The sequence below is a fragment of the Danio rerio genome, chromosome 17 (genome assembly GCF_049306965.1).
Source record: "Danio rerio strain Tuebingen ecotype United States chromosome 17, GRCz12tu, whole genome shotgun sequence".
NCBI classification, from domain to species: domain Eukaryota; kingdom Metazoa; phylum Chordata; class Actinopteri; order Cypriniformes; family Danionidae; genus Danio; species Danio rerio.
In genome coordinates this window covers 13,862,036-13,880,582 of record NC_133192.1, presented here as the reverse complement: position 1 = coordinate 13,880,582, position 18,547 = coordinate 13,862,036, and the positions used below count along the sequence as shown (strand labels likewise).

Below are 18,547 nucleotides of genomic sequence, written 5' to 3'. Positions count from 1 at the left end.
TCTACTTTCAGATAGTCACAGATCACAGCAGCGTCAATTAATAAGGCAGAAAAAAACGATAGGCTGCTAAGCCTTTTATGGGCCGATCAGATCATAAGACGATGATCAGCCCGGCCCAAAAAGTACGTCGGCCCACCGGGAAAGTGCCCGGTTTGCCAGATGGCCAGTCCGCCCCTGGCCTAGGTACAAAAAAAGGGTCATAATTAGTACCTTCAGCTGTTCCCACTGAAACTGAAGAGCAATATTTCATCTCAGTGCGATTTTAGCAAAAGTCCTCCATTCATTTATTAATCTTCAGGACCACACTCGAAACCAAGGGGTAAGAAAATTTCCCAGAATACACCAGCTACAACGGCAGGATAATTGCACCCGCAAGTAAGGAGATCTACAAATTAGTTTTTTTTGTCATCATTAAGAATTTTTACAACAAACAAGCACATGTTTTAATATATTCATAACCGAGCACGTGTTTTACAGTTATGCTTTAAAACAGGGGTTCTCAACCTTTTGCAAGCCGGGCCCCCCCAAAGCTTTCATTGTAAAGGTTCATTGTAATTGCAATTAATAAAAATACTGCATAGGAACTATCTATTGATTTATACAAGTTAAAGCTATTAATATTAACTACAATGTAATAATTAATTAATCGTATATTAATAATATGATAAATATGCAATAAATGTGCTTGTGCATTTTTGTTTTATTTCATTTGTTGATGTTCTCTCACAGATGGAAAGAGAACAGAATACTTGAACTGAAGTTATTAAAATAATAAAACATTTTTTAGTAAATAATACTAACATTTTACAAATTACACGCTCTTGAAATGGAGATTAAATAGTCTGAATGCATATGGAAATTGTTGCAACCTGGCTCAGAGGAATACAGAAATCATCTTTTTTGGCTTTTTATGGTGGTGATTTCGAATTTTTACAAGACATTTTAATTAAAAATGCAAAAAAATACACTATACTTACATAAAAACAATGCATTTATTTTGTATAGCATCGTTCTACAAACAAAATGTGGTTTTACAGCACTATAACTGATGAACACAACAAAAACAATATTTCTGGAATTAGTACCACAAAACTATTAATGACAAGCATCCATCCAATCTCATATTTAAGTAGATGACTCAAAATAAAGTTTAAATTTAAATGAAATGACTAAAAGTAGATCGTACAGCATTGAATGTCTTATTTAGCAGATGAATGCAATTCCAGCATGTAAATAAATACTTTTAATACCTTGACAATACCTTGACAATACCTTGACAAAAAATACAAAAATTAAAGTTTCCTTCGAAAGGTGAACCTCTTTTACCTTTTCAATACTCGCATTGAGAGAAATTGAAAGCTGAAGGTCTCTGCTCGTGGTATTTCACACATGTGAAGGTCTGCAAGAATCTTAATTCATGAAACGCGCGAATCAGTATCCCACACTCTCACTACACCCACAGATTCTGCCATATGGCTGAAAAACCTCTTCTGCCCACTTCCCATCAAAATGAACACGCTGAACACTTCCAGAAGCACAGTGAAAAGACAAAGCAGAAAGATTGCAGCGAGGCAGATCATGGATAAATATAAAAATATTTATTTTGTATCATAGAAACATGAACTTTATAGGTACAGAATTTCAGTCAAATTGCCGATTTTGGCTTTAATTCCAATTTTCTTTGGAAATACCACGTTTATGAACAGCCGAGTAAGATCGTAGAATGCACATGAACTAAATATGCAAAAGAAAAACAACAGACATGCTCAGTGTAGACACAAAAGATGCAGATTTAACTACTGCAGTCCTTGATGGAATTTTTGATGGAGTTTTTTTTATCATCCTTTATTAATGTGCAATTCTGAAATCTCAGTGCAGACAAGTTAATGTTGCAGCGGGGCGAACAGGCAGGTACAACAGTCCAAATGACCCACTTAAATATATTTAAGTCATCCAAAATAAGGTTAGAGTTAAGGATCAAACTCAGATGCGTGATGGATTGGTGTACATACATAGTGACCATTTCCTGCCCTCAGTTGGTCTTCCTGTTGCGCACCTCCACTATTTCCCTTCTCTCCTTCAGAAAGTTCCCGAAAGCACCTGCCTCTTTACTCTCTTCTGTGACTGTTGACAGAAAATATGTGTTAACAGGGTTCAATAGCAATTGTTTATTTGTTGTTTATTAATTGTTTATTTATCAGGGGTCGCCACAGTGGAATAAACTGCCAACTATTCCAGCATATGTTTGATGCAGCGGATGTCCTACCAGTTGCAACCCAGTACTGGGAAACACCCCCCCCACACACACACACACACACACTCCCACACACTCATACACTAGGGCCAATTTAAGTCCAGTTACGCCTTTCATGGCACTACATATGCTTTGTTATGAATTACTAAGATGCTTGATTAAAAATGAATTGTGCTTTAAAGAGCCCCTGTTATGCATTAAAAAAGGTCATATTTTGGTTTTACTTAACAGTCTGATATGCATGCTAGGTTAAAAAACACTTTTATTAAATTTAAATATGCATTTATTTTTACCTAGTTATCCCAATGACTCTCATATGATTTGTTCAGCGATTCATTTGTTCCCAAACCCCTCTTTAGTGCGATGCTAATCTGTGCGGATTGGTCAGATGACCCAGTCTGTTGTGATTGGTCAACTGAGTTCAGTGCAAGAAAGAGAAAAGCGCCCACTATAGCTTATTAACAATTTTGAAGTAGTCAGAGTGCAGAGTGTTTGTGTGAGCTTAATGCAGGAGTGCATTAAAGCAATGCAGTTAAACACCAGCATATTGCTCTATTCTTAACCATGACACACATTTACTATTAATTCACACTGTGGCAAAAGCAGATTTTGAAACTTGACGGCCACACGTGTGTAGGAACAGCTGATGGTGGCCATAGCAAACGCATTTAAATCCGTAAACAAATCGGCACGTCTTGTGTTTTTAACGCGGTTTTAGAGGCGATATGAGAATATATATTGAAATAACCAGACACAGTACAAGCAGTTACAAGTAACAAAACACAATTAAATACACATTTTGCATGCTAAAGAGAACATGGAGGCAACCATTTTAAGCTACTTAAGCTACTTAAACTTGTGAAATGGAGAAAGGAACTGATTCATGAATTGTGTACTGTAAGTCTCATACATCAATAGTCTGATCATTCCTTTATCAAACTGCTAACGAATCCCCTGTTGTAAGCATGTAGATTGCTGAAGCACTCGTCAGAAAAAAGAAGGGGACACAGCACAAGGCTAGGGCTATAATGCTGAGGTATTTTCGCAAAAATAAACTTCAACCACTGAATCTTCACAGCCTCATCTTTGAGTAGGGAAAATAACATTAACTTTCCCTCACACTATAGAGCACAGCGTCACTGCGACATGATTCAGCCAGGATTTGCTACAGTGTTCTCTTTTTCTTTCTACAGCGTGTGTGGGCGGGGCCGGGGGGTTTCAATTTACCTGGGTATGCGCACGCAACAAATGGGCGTGGGTTAAATTCCGTATTAACGTCACGCCGACACCATCAAAGATTCAATACCCCGGCAATTCATTTGAACCACTCGGAGTCGACTCTTTTTTTAGATGAATCAAGTTTTAAACACTGTTCACATTCAGATTTAAGCCTTTGCTGGATACTTCACTTCACTTAGAGCTGTGTATGGAAGGTCATTTTCGAAAACGCATAATAGGGGCTCTTTAAAAATGGTCCTTGAATCTGCTGTTCATGAAAGTGTGGGAACCCTGTAAAGTGTTAGCAATTTTTTTTATGAACCTACATAGATTTGTGCAGAAAGCAGGAATCTAAGTACTGACAATTTGTTTCAGCAGTTTATTATCACTTCTCCCTTTTGTGAGATAAAAAAACTCCCTTTATCTGTACATTGATCTCTGAAACTTTGCTGGCTTTTTACATTCACATAAAGCCATATTGCACACAGCAAGGAATTTAATATCTGATAAAGTGTTACAGAGACAAGTGTTAGGTGCTCTTTGAAGGATCGGTCTCACCTGTGTGATCAATATCATCAGTATCGCTGTCTATTTCTTCCTCAGCTTCGTCTGGGTTTCCGCGGGTGAAAATGAGGTCACTGGGTCCACCAAGATCTGGGGCTTCTGAACAATGACATATCCAGATGTACAGATTAACGGCATGTATTTTACATACGCATGTAAATAAACTATACTTTTATATGGACGCATTTCACTGATCAACAGCAGCAGTTACAAGTACAAATAGTATATCTTTAAAATAATCCCATTTTCAAATAAATGGCTATAATTCATTCTAATTGTTTTATTACAGAAATATTAGAAAGATTGCCTTCAACGTTAATAATTACTAAATCAGCACATCAAAAGGTTACACTTTATTTTAAAGGTGATGTCGTTACATTGCAACTATTTATTTACTTCTGAAAAATATTAATCAATTACATGTACTTACTATATGATTGGAGTAAGAATGCAGGTTTGTTTTAAGGTTAATTACATGCTATTATTCATAATTAATTGTAATTACTATAGTGAGTGCGTGTAACGCGTGTACCCATAAAATTAAACATGTGTAACCTTAAATTAAAGTGTTACCCGTCAAAATGATTTCTAAAAGATCAAGAAACACTGAAGAGCGGAGCAATAAAGATAAAAATTCATCTTAGTGAATAAAATTGTTTAAAATATAGTGCTTTCGGAAAAATTCAGATGTATGAAACACTGCGTACGCGGAATCCCACGCATATTCTCTGCACGCATATTCACGCACACGAGCGCAAAACCCCTCCCTGCCTCCTCCCCCGTATGAATATGCTAATGACTCTACTTTGGCAAAACCAAATGAAAAATAAATGGCAAAAGCAAGCAAAAAGAGAAACTCTAAACAGAATGTGAATTGGAAGTACTGCTTTCGGAGGTAGACCGGAGAAAAATTGTTATTTGGAAGTTTGTCTTTCGGAATTCATAACAAAAGAAAAAAATTGAGTGGGAGAGTTTAGCTGACGCGGTGAACGCAGTGGGGTCTGAACATCACACTGTGAGTGAATTAAACTAGAAATGGTACAGTGTAAAGGTGTAAAATTTTGTAGCGTCTAATGCAGCGTGAGTGGCGTTGCTCATAAAGCACATGGTAACATGTTTTGACACGCTCGATCATGAAACCGGTTCGAATCCATCGTTTGATGAACTCATTCTTCTTTCCCCCCTCTACATATTATATTTTGCCTACTCTTCATCATGAGGAAGACAAGTAGGAATCATTAATAAGTGTGTGTATTACGTTAAGCGCATTTGAGCATCATATTTTATTTGCACATTTATTGAATGGAAATTTTTCTGATTCATGTATGCAAATTGGTGTTCAGATGGTGTCTTTATAGCATTGTGTGTGCAGTCGATCGTTCCGATTACATTGGGAAAACCGGCGATTGCAGCAAATTGCGCTTTAATGTTTGTCTGGTTAACTGTATGGTATGGAAACCTTATAAACCTGCTAGACAAGCGGATGATCCCGTCCCATACAGCTGCTATTGAACGGCTCAAAGATACTTTGTAGTGTGCAATTTAACATAATTGCCTCTAGGAGTCGCTAATGGAAATAAAACAAACACACGCAAGAAATGCATGTACGCCAGACATGAAGTTGGCGTGGACCAACGCGCATTCTCACGTTTATTTCATCGTTAGTAAATCCAAACGTGTGCGTGAAATCTGCCGTTGATACATGAGGCCCCAGCTGAGTAATGCCTCATTCACACTAGCAGCAACTTTGTAGCTGCCTGTCGCTCTGGGTGGCGACCTGTTGCAAACGCAGGTCTGTGTAGGTCTACAACACGGAGAATACAACCGGCCTCTTAGCGAGCTGAGAGAGGGTGATGTGAGCTCGACTGGTGCTCCTTTTGGCTGTCGCTCAAGAAAGTCGCTCTTTATTTGCATAGTTAAAGGATTCTTAACTTTGTTGCGTCGCTCGACCTGGATAAAGACTCGATAGGACACATCGCACTTCAGGCCGGCCATATGCACATCAATATAGCAGCATTTTTTATGACACTGTATAACAATAATTACTATTTTTACAGTACTGACAATTGGGTTTAGGGTTGGTGGTGTAGGGGTAGACATTAAAAATTACAATATATTGGGAAATTTTAAAGACAACATAAATAATACTCGGTACAACTACTGTTTTTACATTGCTGTGATGGTTGGAGTGGTGCTAGATGTTAATATAATACAATTATGAGATATTTAATAAATAATATAAATCCTTTTTGCCAACTTCTAGCTGTAACCATATCTGATCTAGCAACAACCCTTGACACGCCCACCTGGTCGACCAAGGGTCGCTGTCACTAGTGTAGATGGAGGTCGGCGGAAATCGATCACTCTCCACTGAAATAAACGGTCACTTGTCGCTATTTTTTATTTCTTTTTTTGTTGATGTTTTTTTCTTTAAATCTGTATTGTTTATCTTTTATATTAAACCAAACAAAAACATTTAAATATAACAGGTACACATTTACATTATTTTTAAAAGCTTCATGCAGGCCTTTGAATGAGATGTGCAAGACACTGGAGTCCCACACACAGGAGCTGTTTTAGGAAAAATTTGATTTATGACAAAATGTCTTAAAATACAACAATTTAAGAATACAATCCATTGAATTCTTAAAATATATTGCACACCGAAAATGTAACAGCTACCCTGCTTCCTACCTTCAAGCGTGCATTATTTTCTAAGAATTCAATGGCATGTTGTAAATTATTCTTTAAATCATATTTCATAATGTTACTCCCTATACTGGATTTTTGATAGTTAATAGTTAATAAAAGTTCAAGCTACTAAGTTATATTTTTGATTAAGTCAAAGCAGCCTTGATTAGTTTAACAGATGTCCTTTAAATAACACTGCTACATACATTTACACTACCTGACAAAAGTCTTGTCATCTTGTAAGAGCAACAAATAATAACTTGACTTCAAGTTGATCATTTGGAAAGTGGCAGAGGGTCTATTTCTGATGAATCATCTGTTGAACTGCGTCCCAATCATCAGAAGACCTATTGGAATCCACATGGAGCCAAGATTTTTACAGAAATCAGTCAAGTTTAGTGAAGGAAACATCATGGTTTTGGGTTACATTCAGTATGGGGGCGTACGAGAGATCTGCAACATTAACAGCCTGAGGTACCAAGACATTTGTGCCGCCCATTACATTACAAACCACAGGGGAGGGCAAAATCTTCAGCAGGATAGCGCTCCTCATACTTCAGCCTCCACATCAAAGTTCCCAAAGGAAAGAAGGTCAAGGTTCTATAGAATTGGCCAGCCCAGTCACCAGACATCAACATTAAGGAGGAGGCACTGAAAATGAATCCAAAGAATCTTGATGAACTCTGGGAGTCCTGCAGGAACGCTTTCTTTGCCATTCCAGATGACTTTATCAGTAAGTTATTAAAGTCATTACAGAGAAGTATGGATGCAGTTCTCCAAGCTCATGGGAGTCACACACAATATAAATTATTTTTTAACTGCACCATATATTCTCATATATACTTTTGTCTAGGCCAAGTCAGACCTTACGGTCCCAATTAAATAATTAATAATCAAGGCATGATAAGGCAAAATAAGCATATTCTAGAGTATTTGCCTTTCATATATGACACTTCTGATACCAAATGATCAACTAGAAGTCAAGTTATTATTTGTTGTTCCAAAAACTTGGATAGGCGACAAGACTTTTGTCAGGTAGTGTACATTTAGCAGATGCTTTTTTCCAAAGCAATTTACAATTGAATATTAAGCGATTAAACGAGAAGAGGCAATACACACAGTATAGTATAGGTATTATAGTGCTAATGATACAAAGGAACTGTTAGTGCTCAGATAATTAAGTATTAGAGTAAGTAGGGGGAAGTGTTTTTTTAATAGAGAGAAGTGTGTTTCCACAGGTGGTTTGTCAAGCCCACTCACCTGTGTGAAGCTCACTTCATAAATGCACAATGTTTAAATACATGGAGGGATTGTAACAAAGCGTCCGGTGCAAATATGCAAAAATGGGTGCAAGTGTCAGTTGAATTATGATACAGTGTGTTATCTACAGGTGGTTTGTCAAGCCCTCTCACCTGTGTGAGGCACACTCAGAATAGAGTAATGTTTTGAGGTTGCCATGTGGTGTGGGGGAGAGAAAAGGGGGTCCTGGTTTTGTTCCCAGATACATCACAAAAGAGATGGGAGTTTTAGTTGTCATTTGAATGACATTTATTTTCTCATCTAAAGATCTGAAGTTATTTGTAAAGCGTTTAAAGTTGATGAATGACTTTTTAACTATCTTTCTCTCTTTTTTTGAATGAACTGAGACGTGACTGTTCTGAATGAATGTACCGGTAGGAGCTGCAGTTTCCATGGGAACCGCTCCCATGTCTTTCCGAAGGCGTTCCAACTGCTCCTGTTGTTTCTGACTCTGAGCTTCGGCCTGAGCAAGAGATGAAAGTATTAATAATAGTCACAAATGACCTTTTATTCTCATGGAACAGAAAGGGGACATGCGGTTGCACTTTTTATTTGTCTTTCAAATGAAAAGTAAAAAAAAAGCTTTAATAATATATGATGGAAGGATGTTTGCAAGACATGGCCAGTTGATTCATGACTAGCAGCCCACACCAGTCATCATTACTCACCAACTCTCTGTGCAGACGTTCATATTCAGGACGATACTCGCTGCAAGACAGAAAAACACACATCGAGAGCTTGTAGAAAACCATTCACTTATTCTTCAATATACTTTTTAAAAATGTCATATTCGAGGAGAAAACACACTTAATGCACAATATTAAACATGTACAAATAGACATCACCTATATACTAACGGCAGGTTAACCATGTTTTTATATAATAATTTTAACTGTTAAAAGCTATTAATTACCAGTTAATTACTACATCCAATCAGCTTGCAGTATAAAAACCAAGCCACACCCACTGTTGTCTCATTTATATGTTATAATATTATATATATATACACACACATATATATATATATATATATATATATATATATATATATATATATATATATATATATATATATATAATTTTATATTTATTATAAGACCACGTGGACACCCTGTACTTGCCAAGCAAATATTCAACTTATTTTGTTATTCTTTAATGTTGTTCCAGTTTCAGTTTATAAGCGACTTTTTAAAAAGTTGATAGTTTAATAGTTTCATTTTAGCACAGACAACTTGGATACCTACGTTTCATATTCTTTTGCAGCATCTGCAACCTGTACGAACAACTCATCAAGTCCAGACCCCGTCACTGCAGACACACCGACAACCTGCAGGACACAAAGAGATGCTAAAACCTGCACATAGAGCTGTCACAGAATAAACCAACCTGACTCAAAAGAGAAATTGCAACTGTGACCTTAAAGCTCAACATCACATTTCAGACACTGAGGCCCAGTTTCACAAACAGCGCTTAGTTTAAGCCAGGACTAGTCCTTAGATAAATTAGGCTTTTTAAGCCACATTTATAAAAATGGCAGTAGAAAATAGATTATTGGTTTGCACCTGGAGACAAAAAATAAAATTAAAATAAAAAAAATCACACTGAGGTATTTTAAGTTGAGACAGTTCAAACATGCAATTTAATCTTGACTAGCGTTAAACCTTGTTTGTGAAACTGAGGGTGAGAGTCATAAATCTGTGCTCATGTTATGTGCACAGTGCTTCAAACCAAAGCAAGCATATCAATATTAAGCTTAAAATTACAGCCTTTCTAGGAATTATACGTCTACACTCCAGAAAATCATGAAGAATTAAAGGAACTGTTGACCCAAAGGTGAAAGTTACCTCATTATTTACACTCCCTCATGTGGTTTCAAACCTGTGTGTGATTTTTTTTCTTCTGTTTAACACAAAGGAAGAAATTTTAAAGAATGCTGGTTGCTGGGACCCACTGACGTCCATTTTATAAAAATTTCTATGGAGGTTAATGGTTTCCAGCAACCACCATTCTTTAAAATATCTTCTTTTGTGTTCAACATAAAAACCCAAATAGGTTTTGTACAAGTGAATGGTGAGTATGTTGATGGAATTTTTATTTTTGGGTGAACTATCCCCTTTTAACACTTGCTCAATTAAAGGTTTCCTTAGCATTTTTTCCCCAAAACAATGTTAATATTTGAAAGCAATCAAAAAAAAAAAAAAAAAAAAAAAAAAAAAAAAAAAAAAAAAACCCACACACAAAAAGAAAACACACCCACAACCCAACCGGACCATACCCCATTTTTATATCCCAATTATTAGACACTAATCATGCCCATTACTGCAGATTGGATGCAAGTGTGCTTTGGTTAGTGTTTCATAACTGTGGCCAAACATTTTTTAAAAATTGCTTAGTAGTGCACTAAGCAACTAGATAGTAACCATTCAAAAAAGGGCTGCACGATATCAGAAAAATCTGGCATTGCAATATTTTTATATATTTTTTTGCAATATATACTGCAATATGAATACAGTTTCACCAGATTACTTAAATATCTCTATTTAGAAAAAAAAATCTTGAATTTAGATTGGGGGATTTTATAATGGTGTGAATCATGTTTAAACAAACTTTTTTTGAATAATACAAGAATAATTACAACTGAGCAAAGAAAAAAGTAAAAAAACATGGTTTCCTGTATAGTCTTCATTGTATTAATAAATATTAGGTATTCAGTAAAATCATTCTTCGTTAAGGTCACAAATGTTGTAAATATTTGTGCCTTAATGCTTTAAATTCTCTTAAAATGCATTTAAAACACATGCAAGTGATAAAGATTCACTCTGTTATAATTATACTTTGCAATGACTCCACAAATCTCATGTATTCTTACTTGTTGTGCTGATCAACGATAATCCCTCAACATTGCATATCCTGCGATATGACTATTGCAGACAAACACATTGTGTTATCAATACTGAAACGATATATTGTGCAGCCCTAATTTAAAACATACATCAGCAATCCAGTTTAGCAACTGCAGTGTATTGGACTGACCCTCAGGTTGGTGTAGAACTCATCCAGAACGAGACTCATGGAGCGTGTCAGGTTACTAATGTATGACGTCTCCTGATTCAGGGCATCCTGGAAGACCTCAAAGTCCTGCATCCACTCCACCGCGAAACTGTGATCAATGATGTCTGTCTGTTTCAACACAACAGTTTACAGTTATATAAAAAAAAAAAAATAAAAACATGAAAGAAGCAAACATGCTGCTGTGGGGATGATGCGGTGTTATCTGCTAAAATAATAAACCTTAACCTTTGTTTTGTCCTAGAATTCTGTATACATTATTCGCCCTTTGGGTCAAAAATGATCCATCTTCACTAAACCTCTAAAATTAAGCACCTAAATTTAATTTCAACCCTCCAATGTACTTTGCATAAAGAAACAACTTCATCTTCATCACAAACTCTTCAGTGTGGAGTTTTTCTATCGATGTTTAATCTTTGGGCATCATTTGTATTTAACTCAAATAAAGGGCACATTTTCTAATGCTACAGGCATCTCAATATGTGTAAAGTTTTTAGCAAGACAGTATTCACAAAAGGATGTGTGTGCATTTTAGCAAAGTCCCTTTAAGGCTGGGGTGTAAAAACTCGCTCCTGGAGGGCCGGTGTCCTGCATAGTTTAGCTCCAGCTCCCTTCAATACGCCTCCCTGGAAGTTTCTAGTATACCTAGAAAGAGCTTGATTAGCTGGTTCAGGTGTGTTTAATTATGGTCGGAACTAAAATCTGCAGGATACCGGCCCTCCAGGACCGAGTTTGGACACCACTGCTTTAAAGCAAGTAATTTTACTTGGCGGCTATCTTTGAAACACCTCTTGGGCAGTATGCTTCGGCATTATATATGAGTAGTGAAACATCAAATTCTCCCAAATTGCTTGCTAAGCTTAGGATTAAATGTTATATTAGGAATCACTTCTAAAATTAAACAGCAACAATCTTTTTAGTTTCATTTCTAAAAGTTCGAATCACAAAATCTGCAGAAAACACACGTCTGGTCCGAGCCCTCCCCTGTAGAATTCTCAGTCGATAGCGATTGCTGATTGGCTCCTGTACTAGAAGGCAGGGCTTCGTTCGCCATATTAACCTTTACACTTTTGCCCATTCAAAACTATACAAGTGAGTGTGTATTCTGTAGTCTTTAATTGTAGTGTGCACGTGTACCAGTAGTTTTTGTAATGTTTTATAGGTTTATTTATTGACTCGAAGGACAACCGCTGTACCCTAAATGATTACATCTTTATGAAAATGTGATAATGAATTTTTTTTTTTTTTTAACTAATGTTTGAGGAGTTTTAGAATAAGTCACCAAACGATAAGAAAAAAATACATTGTTTTGATCTTTTTTCCACTGTTAAAATAGTGCCTGGGTCATTTTTGACCTGTAAGTCAACAGGAGGGTTAAAAAACATGTAAATATTAAAGTTTATTTCATTTATTATTCTTTTTGGGATCAAAATTTTCAATAAAGTTCCATTAGTTCACTCATTAGTTAGTTAATATATTTTCCAACATGAACTAAAAATTAACAAAACTTGAACAGCATTTATTACTTAGTTAATTCCAACATTCACTAATGCATCATTTAAACCTAAAGTTAAGCTTGTAAACATAAAGATTAATAAATAAATAAAAAAATAACCATGAGTTAACAAAAACTAACAATGAGCGACAATTTTCATTAACTACCACTAACAATGATAGACATATACTGTAATAAGTATAATGTCCATTATTTATACACTTTAGTAAATACATTAACTAATGAAAACTTGTTAAGTAGTAATACATATTATTTAATCTAATTAATTTAGTTTAAATATTAGTGCAAAAATAAAATTGCAGTATGAAATAAAATGATCTCAATTAATTTTAATGTACAATTCATGCTATTAACAAAAAATAAACTAAGATTTTTAGCTCAATAAACTTTTAATTAGCTGCTTATTAGTAAGGTGGTCATTAGGTTTAGGTATTGGTCAGGATTAGGAAGGTAAAACAGGATCATACTTTATAAGTGCTTATAAACATTTATTATCTTAATAATACTTAAAGTGTTACCAATAAAATATATATCCTGCCATACAGCTGTCTAGATATCAGCATCAGCATTTGCAAATAAATGTCCTCATGGTTTGACCAATAACGAATAAGAAGACTTTTTTCTTACCTTATTCATGACGACTATGAAAGGCAATTTGGTCTTGTAGAGAATGCTGAAAGAAAAGAAAAAATATGAATGTAAGCGTGTGAATGTAAGACTCAGAACCTCCAAGGCAGCACTCTGAAAAATGTTTTATGCAGTTTCATTTAAAAAAAAAGACCTGCAGGCGTAGAGCATGTTGGACATAAAGGTGACTGGATTGACACTTCGAGATGTATCCATCACATAAATGACCACACAGGGAAAAGAAGAGGCCTACAAAGAATAAATATTTGAGAAACATCATTATTATTTTATAGCAAATATTTTGTTTGCTATATTAAGTGATGTAGGCATAATGGTTAAGAGATATTTTCTAATTTAGGTGTCCAAATCTAATTAAAATGTACAAAAATGATTTTAACTGCATAGAAAGCATACTACATGAAAGCAAAGTGTGTACTTTTTTGTATCATATATATTTTTGTACTATAACATTTTTATAATATATTGTACAATAGTACTATAATATGTTTTTGCAAACAAAATATGAAAATATGGCAAAAATAATGTTCCACTGTCATTAAGCATAACAGATACTGTATTTGCATGAAAATAAAACAACATACTTCAATGTAAAAATAATTATACATTTATATTTGAAATGACAGACCTTAATGCAGATAAATGAGTAAAACCTACTGACTTGAATGTGAGTGGCAAAATATAAAGATTTAAAAATATTATTCTGCTCCTGGACTTTGATCCTTAAATAGAGTCTTTTAATGTCATCAAATAATCTTTTTCCAAAAATGTCAGAGGAGATTTTTGCCGTATAAACAATTATTACACTGAATGATAGATTTATTGGTGTCTTCTGTGAATTACTGTAAATCAAAATGTATAATAGTCATTATATTTTTACTCCAAACTGGACTTTATTTGCATTACAAAAAAAAGAAAAGAAAAAAAAATAAATAAAAAAAGAAAATAAAATAGAAATAAATGAAGGCAATTTAAGAAATCAACAATAACAGTGTTAAATAGAGTGACGTACCAGTGCTTCAGTTATGATGGTTCCAGACGCTGACCATGTGAACACCTCTATTTGCCCTGGAGTGTCAATCAAAACATACCTGAAAAAGGAATATTTCACGCATAAGATGATGGTAATGAAAACAGAATATGACTATTCTTAAATATAGAGTACAGAAACTTACTCGTGATTACTTTGCTTTTTCTCAATAAACTTCATGACCTAATAGAGGAGACACAGAAAGGGTAAATGAGAGCGGAGATTCGTGAAAGTAAATGTGTAAAACAGCGACATCTGCTGGATATTTCAAATATGGTTCTACCTGATCAAATCGGGTTGCAAACAGATTCAGAGATGTGACGATTCCTCCATTTGGACCTAAACCATATCTGTTCTCGAGTCAAAGACAGCTCGGTTTGAATAAAATCATTTTAAGCTATTAACTTCAATGGCTTGAGCCATTTGTTATATACTGAATTATATTTTGTAGATGTTTCCTCACAAAATGTGAGAAATTAGTCACACTTTACAATAAGGTTTCATTAGTTGGTGTTAATTGATGCATTTATGAACATGAACCAATATTGAACAATACTCGTACAGTATTTGTTAATTATAGCTCAACACATACTAATGCATTATTAAAATCCAAATAAATACTTGTTAACATTAATTAATGCACTGTGTTAACATGAACAAACAATGAACGACTTTATTTTCATTAACTGAAGTTAACAAACACAAATACTGTAATAAATGTATTGTTCATTGTTTATTCATGTTACTAAATATATTAAGTAACATTAACTAATGCAACCTGTTACAAACATATAATACTACTGAAAATAATTATGTTATAAAAAATAAATACACTAATCAAATTTACATTCATTTTGACATATGTAACTCTTCCAGGCAAAGAAAAATCAATCGTACATTTCCCTGATATGAAAACTAAAATATTGCTAAAACTGATCACGCGTAAATCTTAAAAATAGTCATTAAAATACATGTCTTGTGAAAATATGAGAGACTATAAATCACATAATTTCAGTCTGAAAGGATACTGCTTCATGACTTCCTTGTAATTGACAGTGTCTCTGATATCTGTAAAGAAAAGAGAGCTTTGAATTCAAATTGCAAAACAATCATGAACCATTTATTAAAATGCAAAAGGGTTTTAAGGGATAGTTCACCAAAGAAAAAATTTATTTACTCATCCTTTACTTGTTTTAAACCTGAGTTTCTTACTTTTTTTTTTTTTTACACAAATTAAGATATACTGAAGAATGTTGGGGGGGAAAACAGCCATTGACTTCCATAGTAGGAACAACAAAATAATATGGATGTCAATGGCTGCTATTATCCAACATTTTCAGAATATCTTGTTTTGGGTTCAACAGTAGAAATTGAGTACATGTTAGGAAATGTTAACGACTATCCCTTAAATTGGCAAAAACAACCCAGAGTTATTAATTTTTTGCCGTTCCATTGGCTGATCTCAAATCCCGAAAGAAAATGTGGTGCTACATGCTGCAAAAGATTAAATATAATCTAAATGTTACATCAAAAACCTTCATAGAGGCTGAGGTGGAACTGGCTCATTTTAAAATTTCTGGCCTCGCCACTGCATCAAAAACAGTTCTGGCTTAACAGTGCTGCAATTTTTTTGGATGTTAAAATGTTCTCAAAACTTCAACAATAGCTCATTAAGTCCAACAATATCATAACTCATTAACCTAATCCATATCATTTTCCATATATTAATAAAGTCAGCGTGAACCAGAAGTTCCTGCAGATTCTGATCCACTTTTTCCAACTGAAAAAATATAGGATATTTTAGGACATGCAGACGCTTGAGTGGAAATATGTAGGAGACTCGCTGCTTTGGTCAAAATCGAGGGATCATAAGTATGTCCGTATAAGCTTCCCTTGTTCACTTGAATTGAAACACACTTTAAAATGAGGATTCCCCCAAGGGAACAAGGGAAGGGAAGTCTGTGAGTGTGTGCCTAATGACCCTTTCACATTGAGTGGTTAGGTGCGGTATAGTATTATATACCTTTTTTTTGTGCATTTCCACTGTCAGAGGTATCAAAACAAAAACAAGCCTTGCTTTCTACATGCTTTTGGACGACCTCGTGAACAGTAATGGAAGACACAGCAGATTCTGTTCTTGCTTCTTGGCATGTGGCTGTCACAAAAGGATGGCAAGCTTTGTTTTTGTTTAAGCTCGGGTATATGCATTATTATTACTTTGTAGTATCTGAGCTGTGTATTTAAAAATGCCTCTTCTTGTGTTTTCATTCTCCTGGCTTGTGGCAAGTGCTAGTAAACCAATAGCATTTGGCTGCACTCTGGCTTCCCCCTTTAAGTGGTGGGCACGGTTAGTTTTTTTGGTACCTTTGACAGTGGCCGTTTCTCAATATGCGTTCTTCAGCGGTCTTGTGTCCTTGTGTTACGTCATCATCGACTGCCAAAGTTCAGTTCCAAAACTCAAGACCTCAAGACCAGAGGACGAGTGAAAGTTTGTAGATGTGTTCTTGGTATCGATGCAGACTTGAGCACTGACCTCGCTCTAGAAGTCCCAGAAGTCATAGTGACTGAAGGTGGGAAGTGCAGCATTTTATATAGATTTATTATTAAAGTTCAGAGAACTTATTTATCTCAGGAGTTTCCCTAAATGAGACGGTGAAAGTAAGCATTAACATTAAAATCTTAATAAAGGCGTAAACACATTAAGGGTGTTTATTTGCTGAAATTCGTATTAAAATCTGTTTTATTTGTATTGTGTAATGTATGCTTGTAAGGTCTATATTGTGAAAAGGGGAAAAACAATAAATCGTTGTTTGAATGCTGTAATGTTTAAATAATTTCCAATAAAAATGCATGAAGGTCATGAGACCATCAGGAAGAACACAGCATCTCATTTCTTACAGGACATGTTCCGTGTTCTCGTGGTCTCCTGAGTTCGTTCTTCTGAGGTGACCTGGCAAGACCAGTCTTCACTAGAACGCAAGTCTGTTCTCTGCGTTCTTGAAATTGAGAAATAGCCAATGAAAATGAACAAAAAAAGCACTGTACCAAACCATAACACTCAGTGGAATCTGGCCAAAAGGTGACCCATACAGAACCGAACTACACCACTCAGTGGAAATGGGCCAAAAGGTGATGGGTACAGAATCATAACACTCAGTGGAAACAAGGCATAAAAGTGGAGTGGAAGGCAGCCCAGGATATGATCCATGTCACTAGCTAAAACTGCTTATTTCTCTAGATTTGACCATTCTTTTAAAACATTTGGGCACAATTTTGTAAAAAATAGTAAAAATTCAGCAAAATACAAAACATTGTTCTAGTATTTTTTTATTTTAAAATATCGTACGTCTTGTCACATTAAACACGTGCACACTAGAATATTTTGTGTATTATTTAGTTTTTATTAAAAGTGCTAAACACACACAAAAACAACGTGATTATGCATGTTGACAATAATTCAACAGCTTTTATCAAATTAGTCTGGCGTTTCTTAAAACAAAACAAAAAAGTAAACAATGTACTAATCCTGTCATCGTTGGTCTCTGTGAGTGATTTTCGCGCCACCTGCTCTGGATCAACAAACAGCAGCGTTTAGTTATATAGAAATACGGGCAACGTTAATGTGACTTACCGATGTTGGCAGGAAAAGGGACCTCGTGAACAGCAGGATCTAAATTGATGACATATGGAGGAGTTTTCTTGGAGTGCAGGTAAGCTGTGAGCCTCTGGAGAAAAAAAAAAGAAATGACTTGAAATTTGTTAAAATCTGACTCGAGTTAATGCGTAGTATTGGAGTTGGGCGACTGTCAGTTTATCTCATCACAATTATCACACATAACATTGGCAGAATCGTAATCTAGTCAAGTGAATGTTAAATCATTATAATTTAAGACATCTGTTATCACCATCGTATCGCTGTCAGTCTTACCTGCACAAAAGTAGTTTTTCCTGACCCTGCCATGCCCAGAACTATGAGACACACCGGTTTCGGTTCTGTACTGTGTTCGTTAGACGAACTCTGGCTCGGTGTCGGTTCATCATCTTGATCTCTATTTTTAATGTTATCACTTTCACATGATGCTCCATCGTTGTTTCCTGCTGCTGCTGTCGCCATGCTGCTACACTTACCGTCAAGTAATGTTTACTGACGTAAAGAGACGAAAAACATTCTGGCGTAGCGACTTATGACCACTAGAGAGCAGCAGAGTCAATAGGATTTGTTTGCTCTTTATAAAACGTGACTAAATGACAAAATGATCAG

General features: G+C 35.3%; 1 protein-coding gene across 5 annotated transcripts; it reads right to left on the bottom strand.

Annotated features, from left to right (window-relative positions):
• Nucleotides 1–1,576: 1,576 nt before the first annotated feature.
• gpn1 (GPN-loop GTPase 1) lies at nt 1,577–18,418 on the bottom strand. Of its 5 annotated transcripts, none has more exons than XR_012392696.1 (16): nt 18,215–18,415; nt 17,918–18,011; nt 15,315–15,354; nt 14,570–14,636; nt 14,432–14,469; nt 14,269–14,347; nt 13,393–13,487; nt 13,239–13,284; nt 11,060–11,206; nt 9,271–9,353; nt 8,695–8,734; nt 8,399–8,489; nt 7,174–7,378; nt 6,945–7,074; nt 4,031–4,135; nt 1,577–2,124 (listed from the first exon to the last, which is right to left on the bottom strand). XR_012392696.1 is itself a non-coding variant. In NM_001003633.1 (14 exon segments), coding segments are annotated over 14 exon segments (1,050 nt in total). In that variant the 5' UTR covers nt 18,248–18,418; the 3' UTR covers nt 1,584–2,032.
• Between the last annotated feature and the right edge of the window lie 129 nt (nt 18,419–18,547).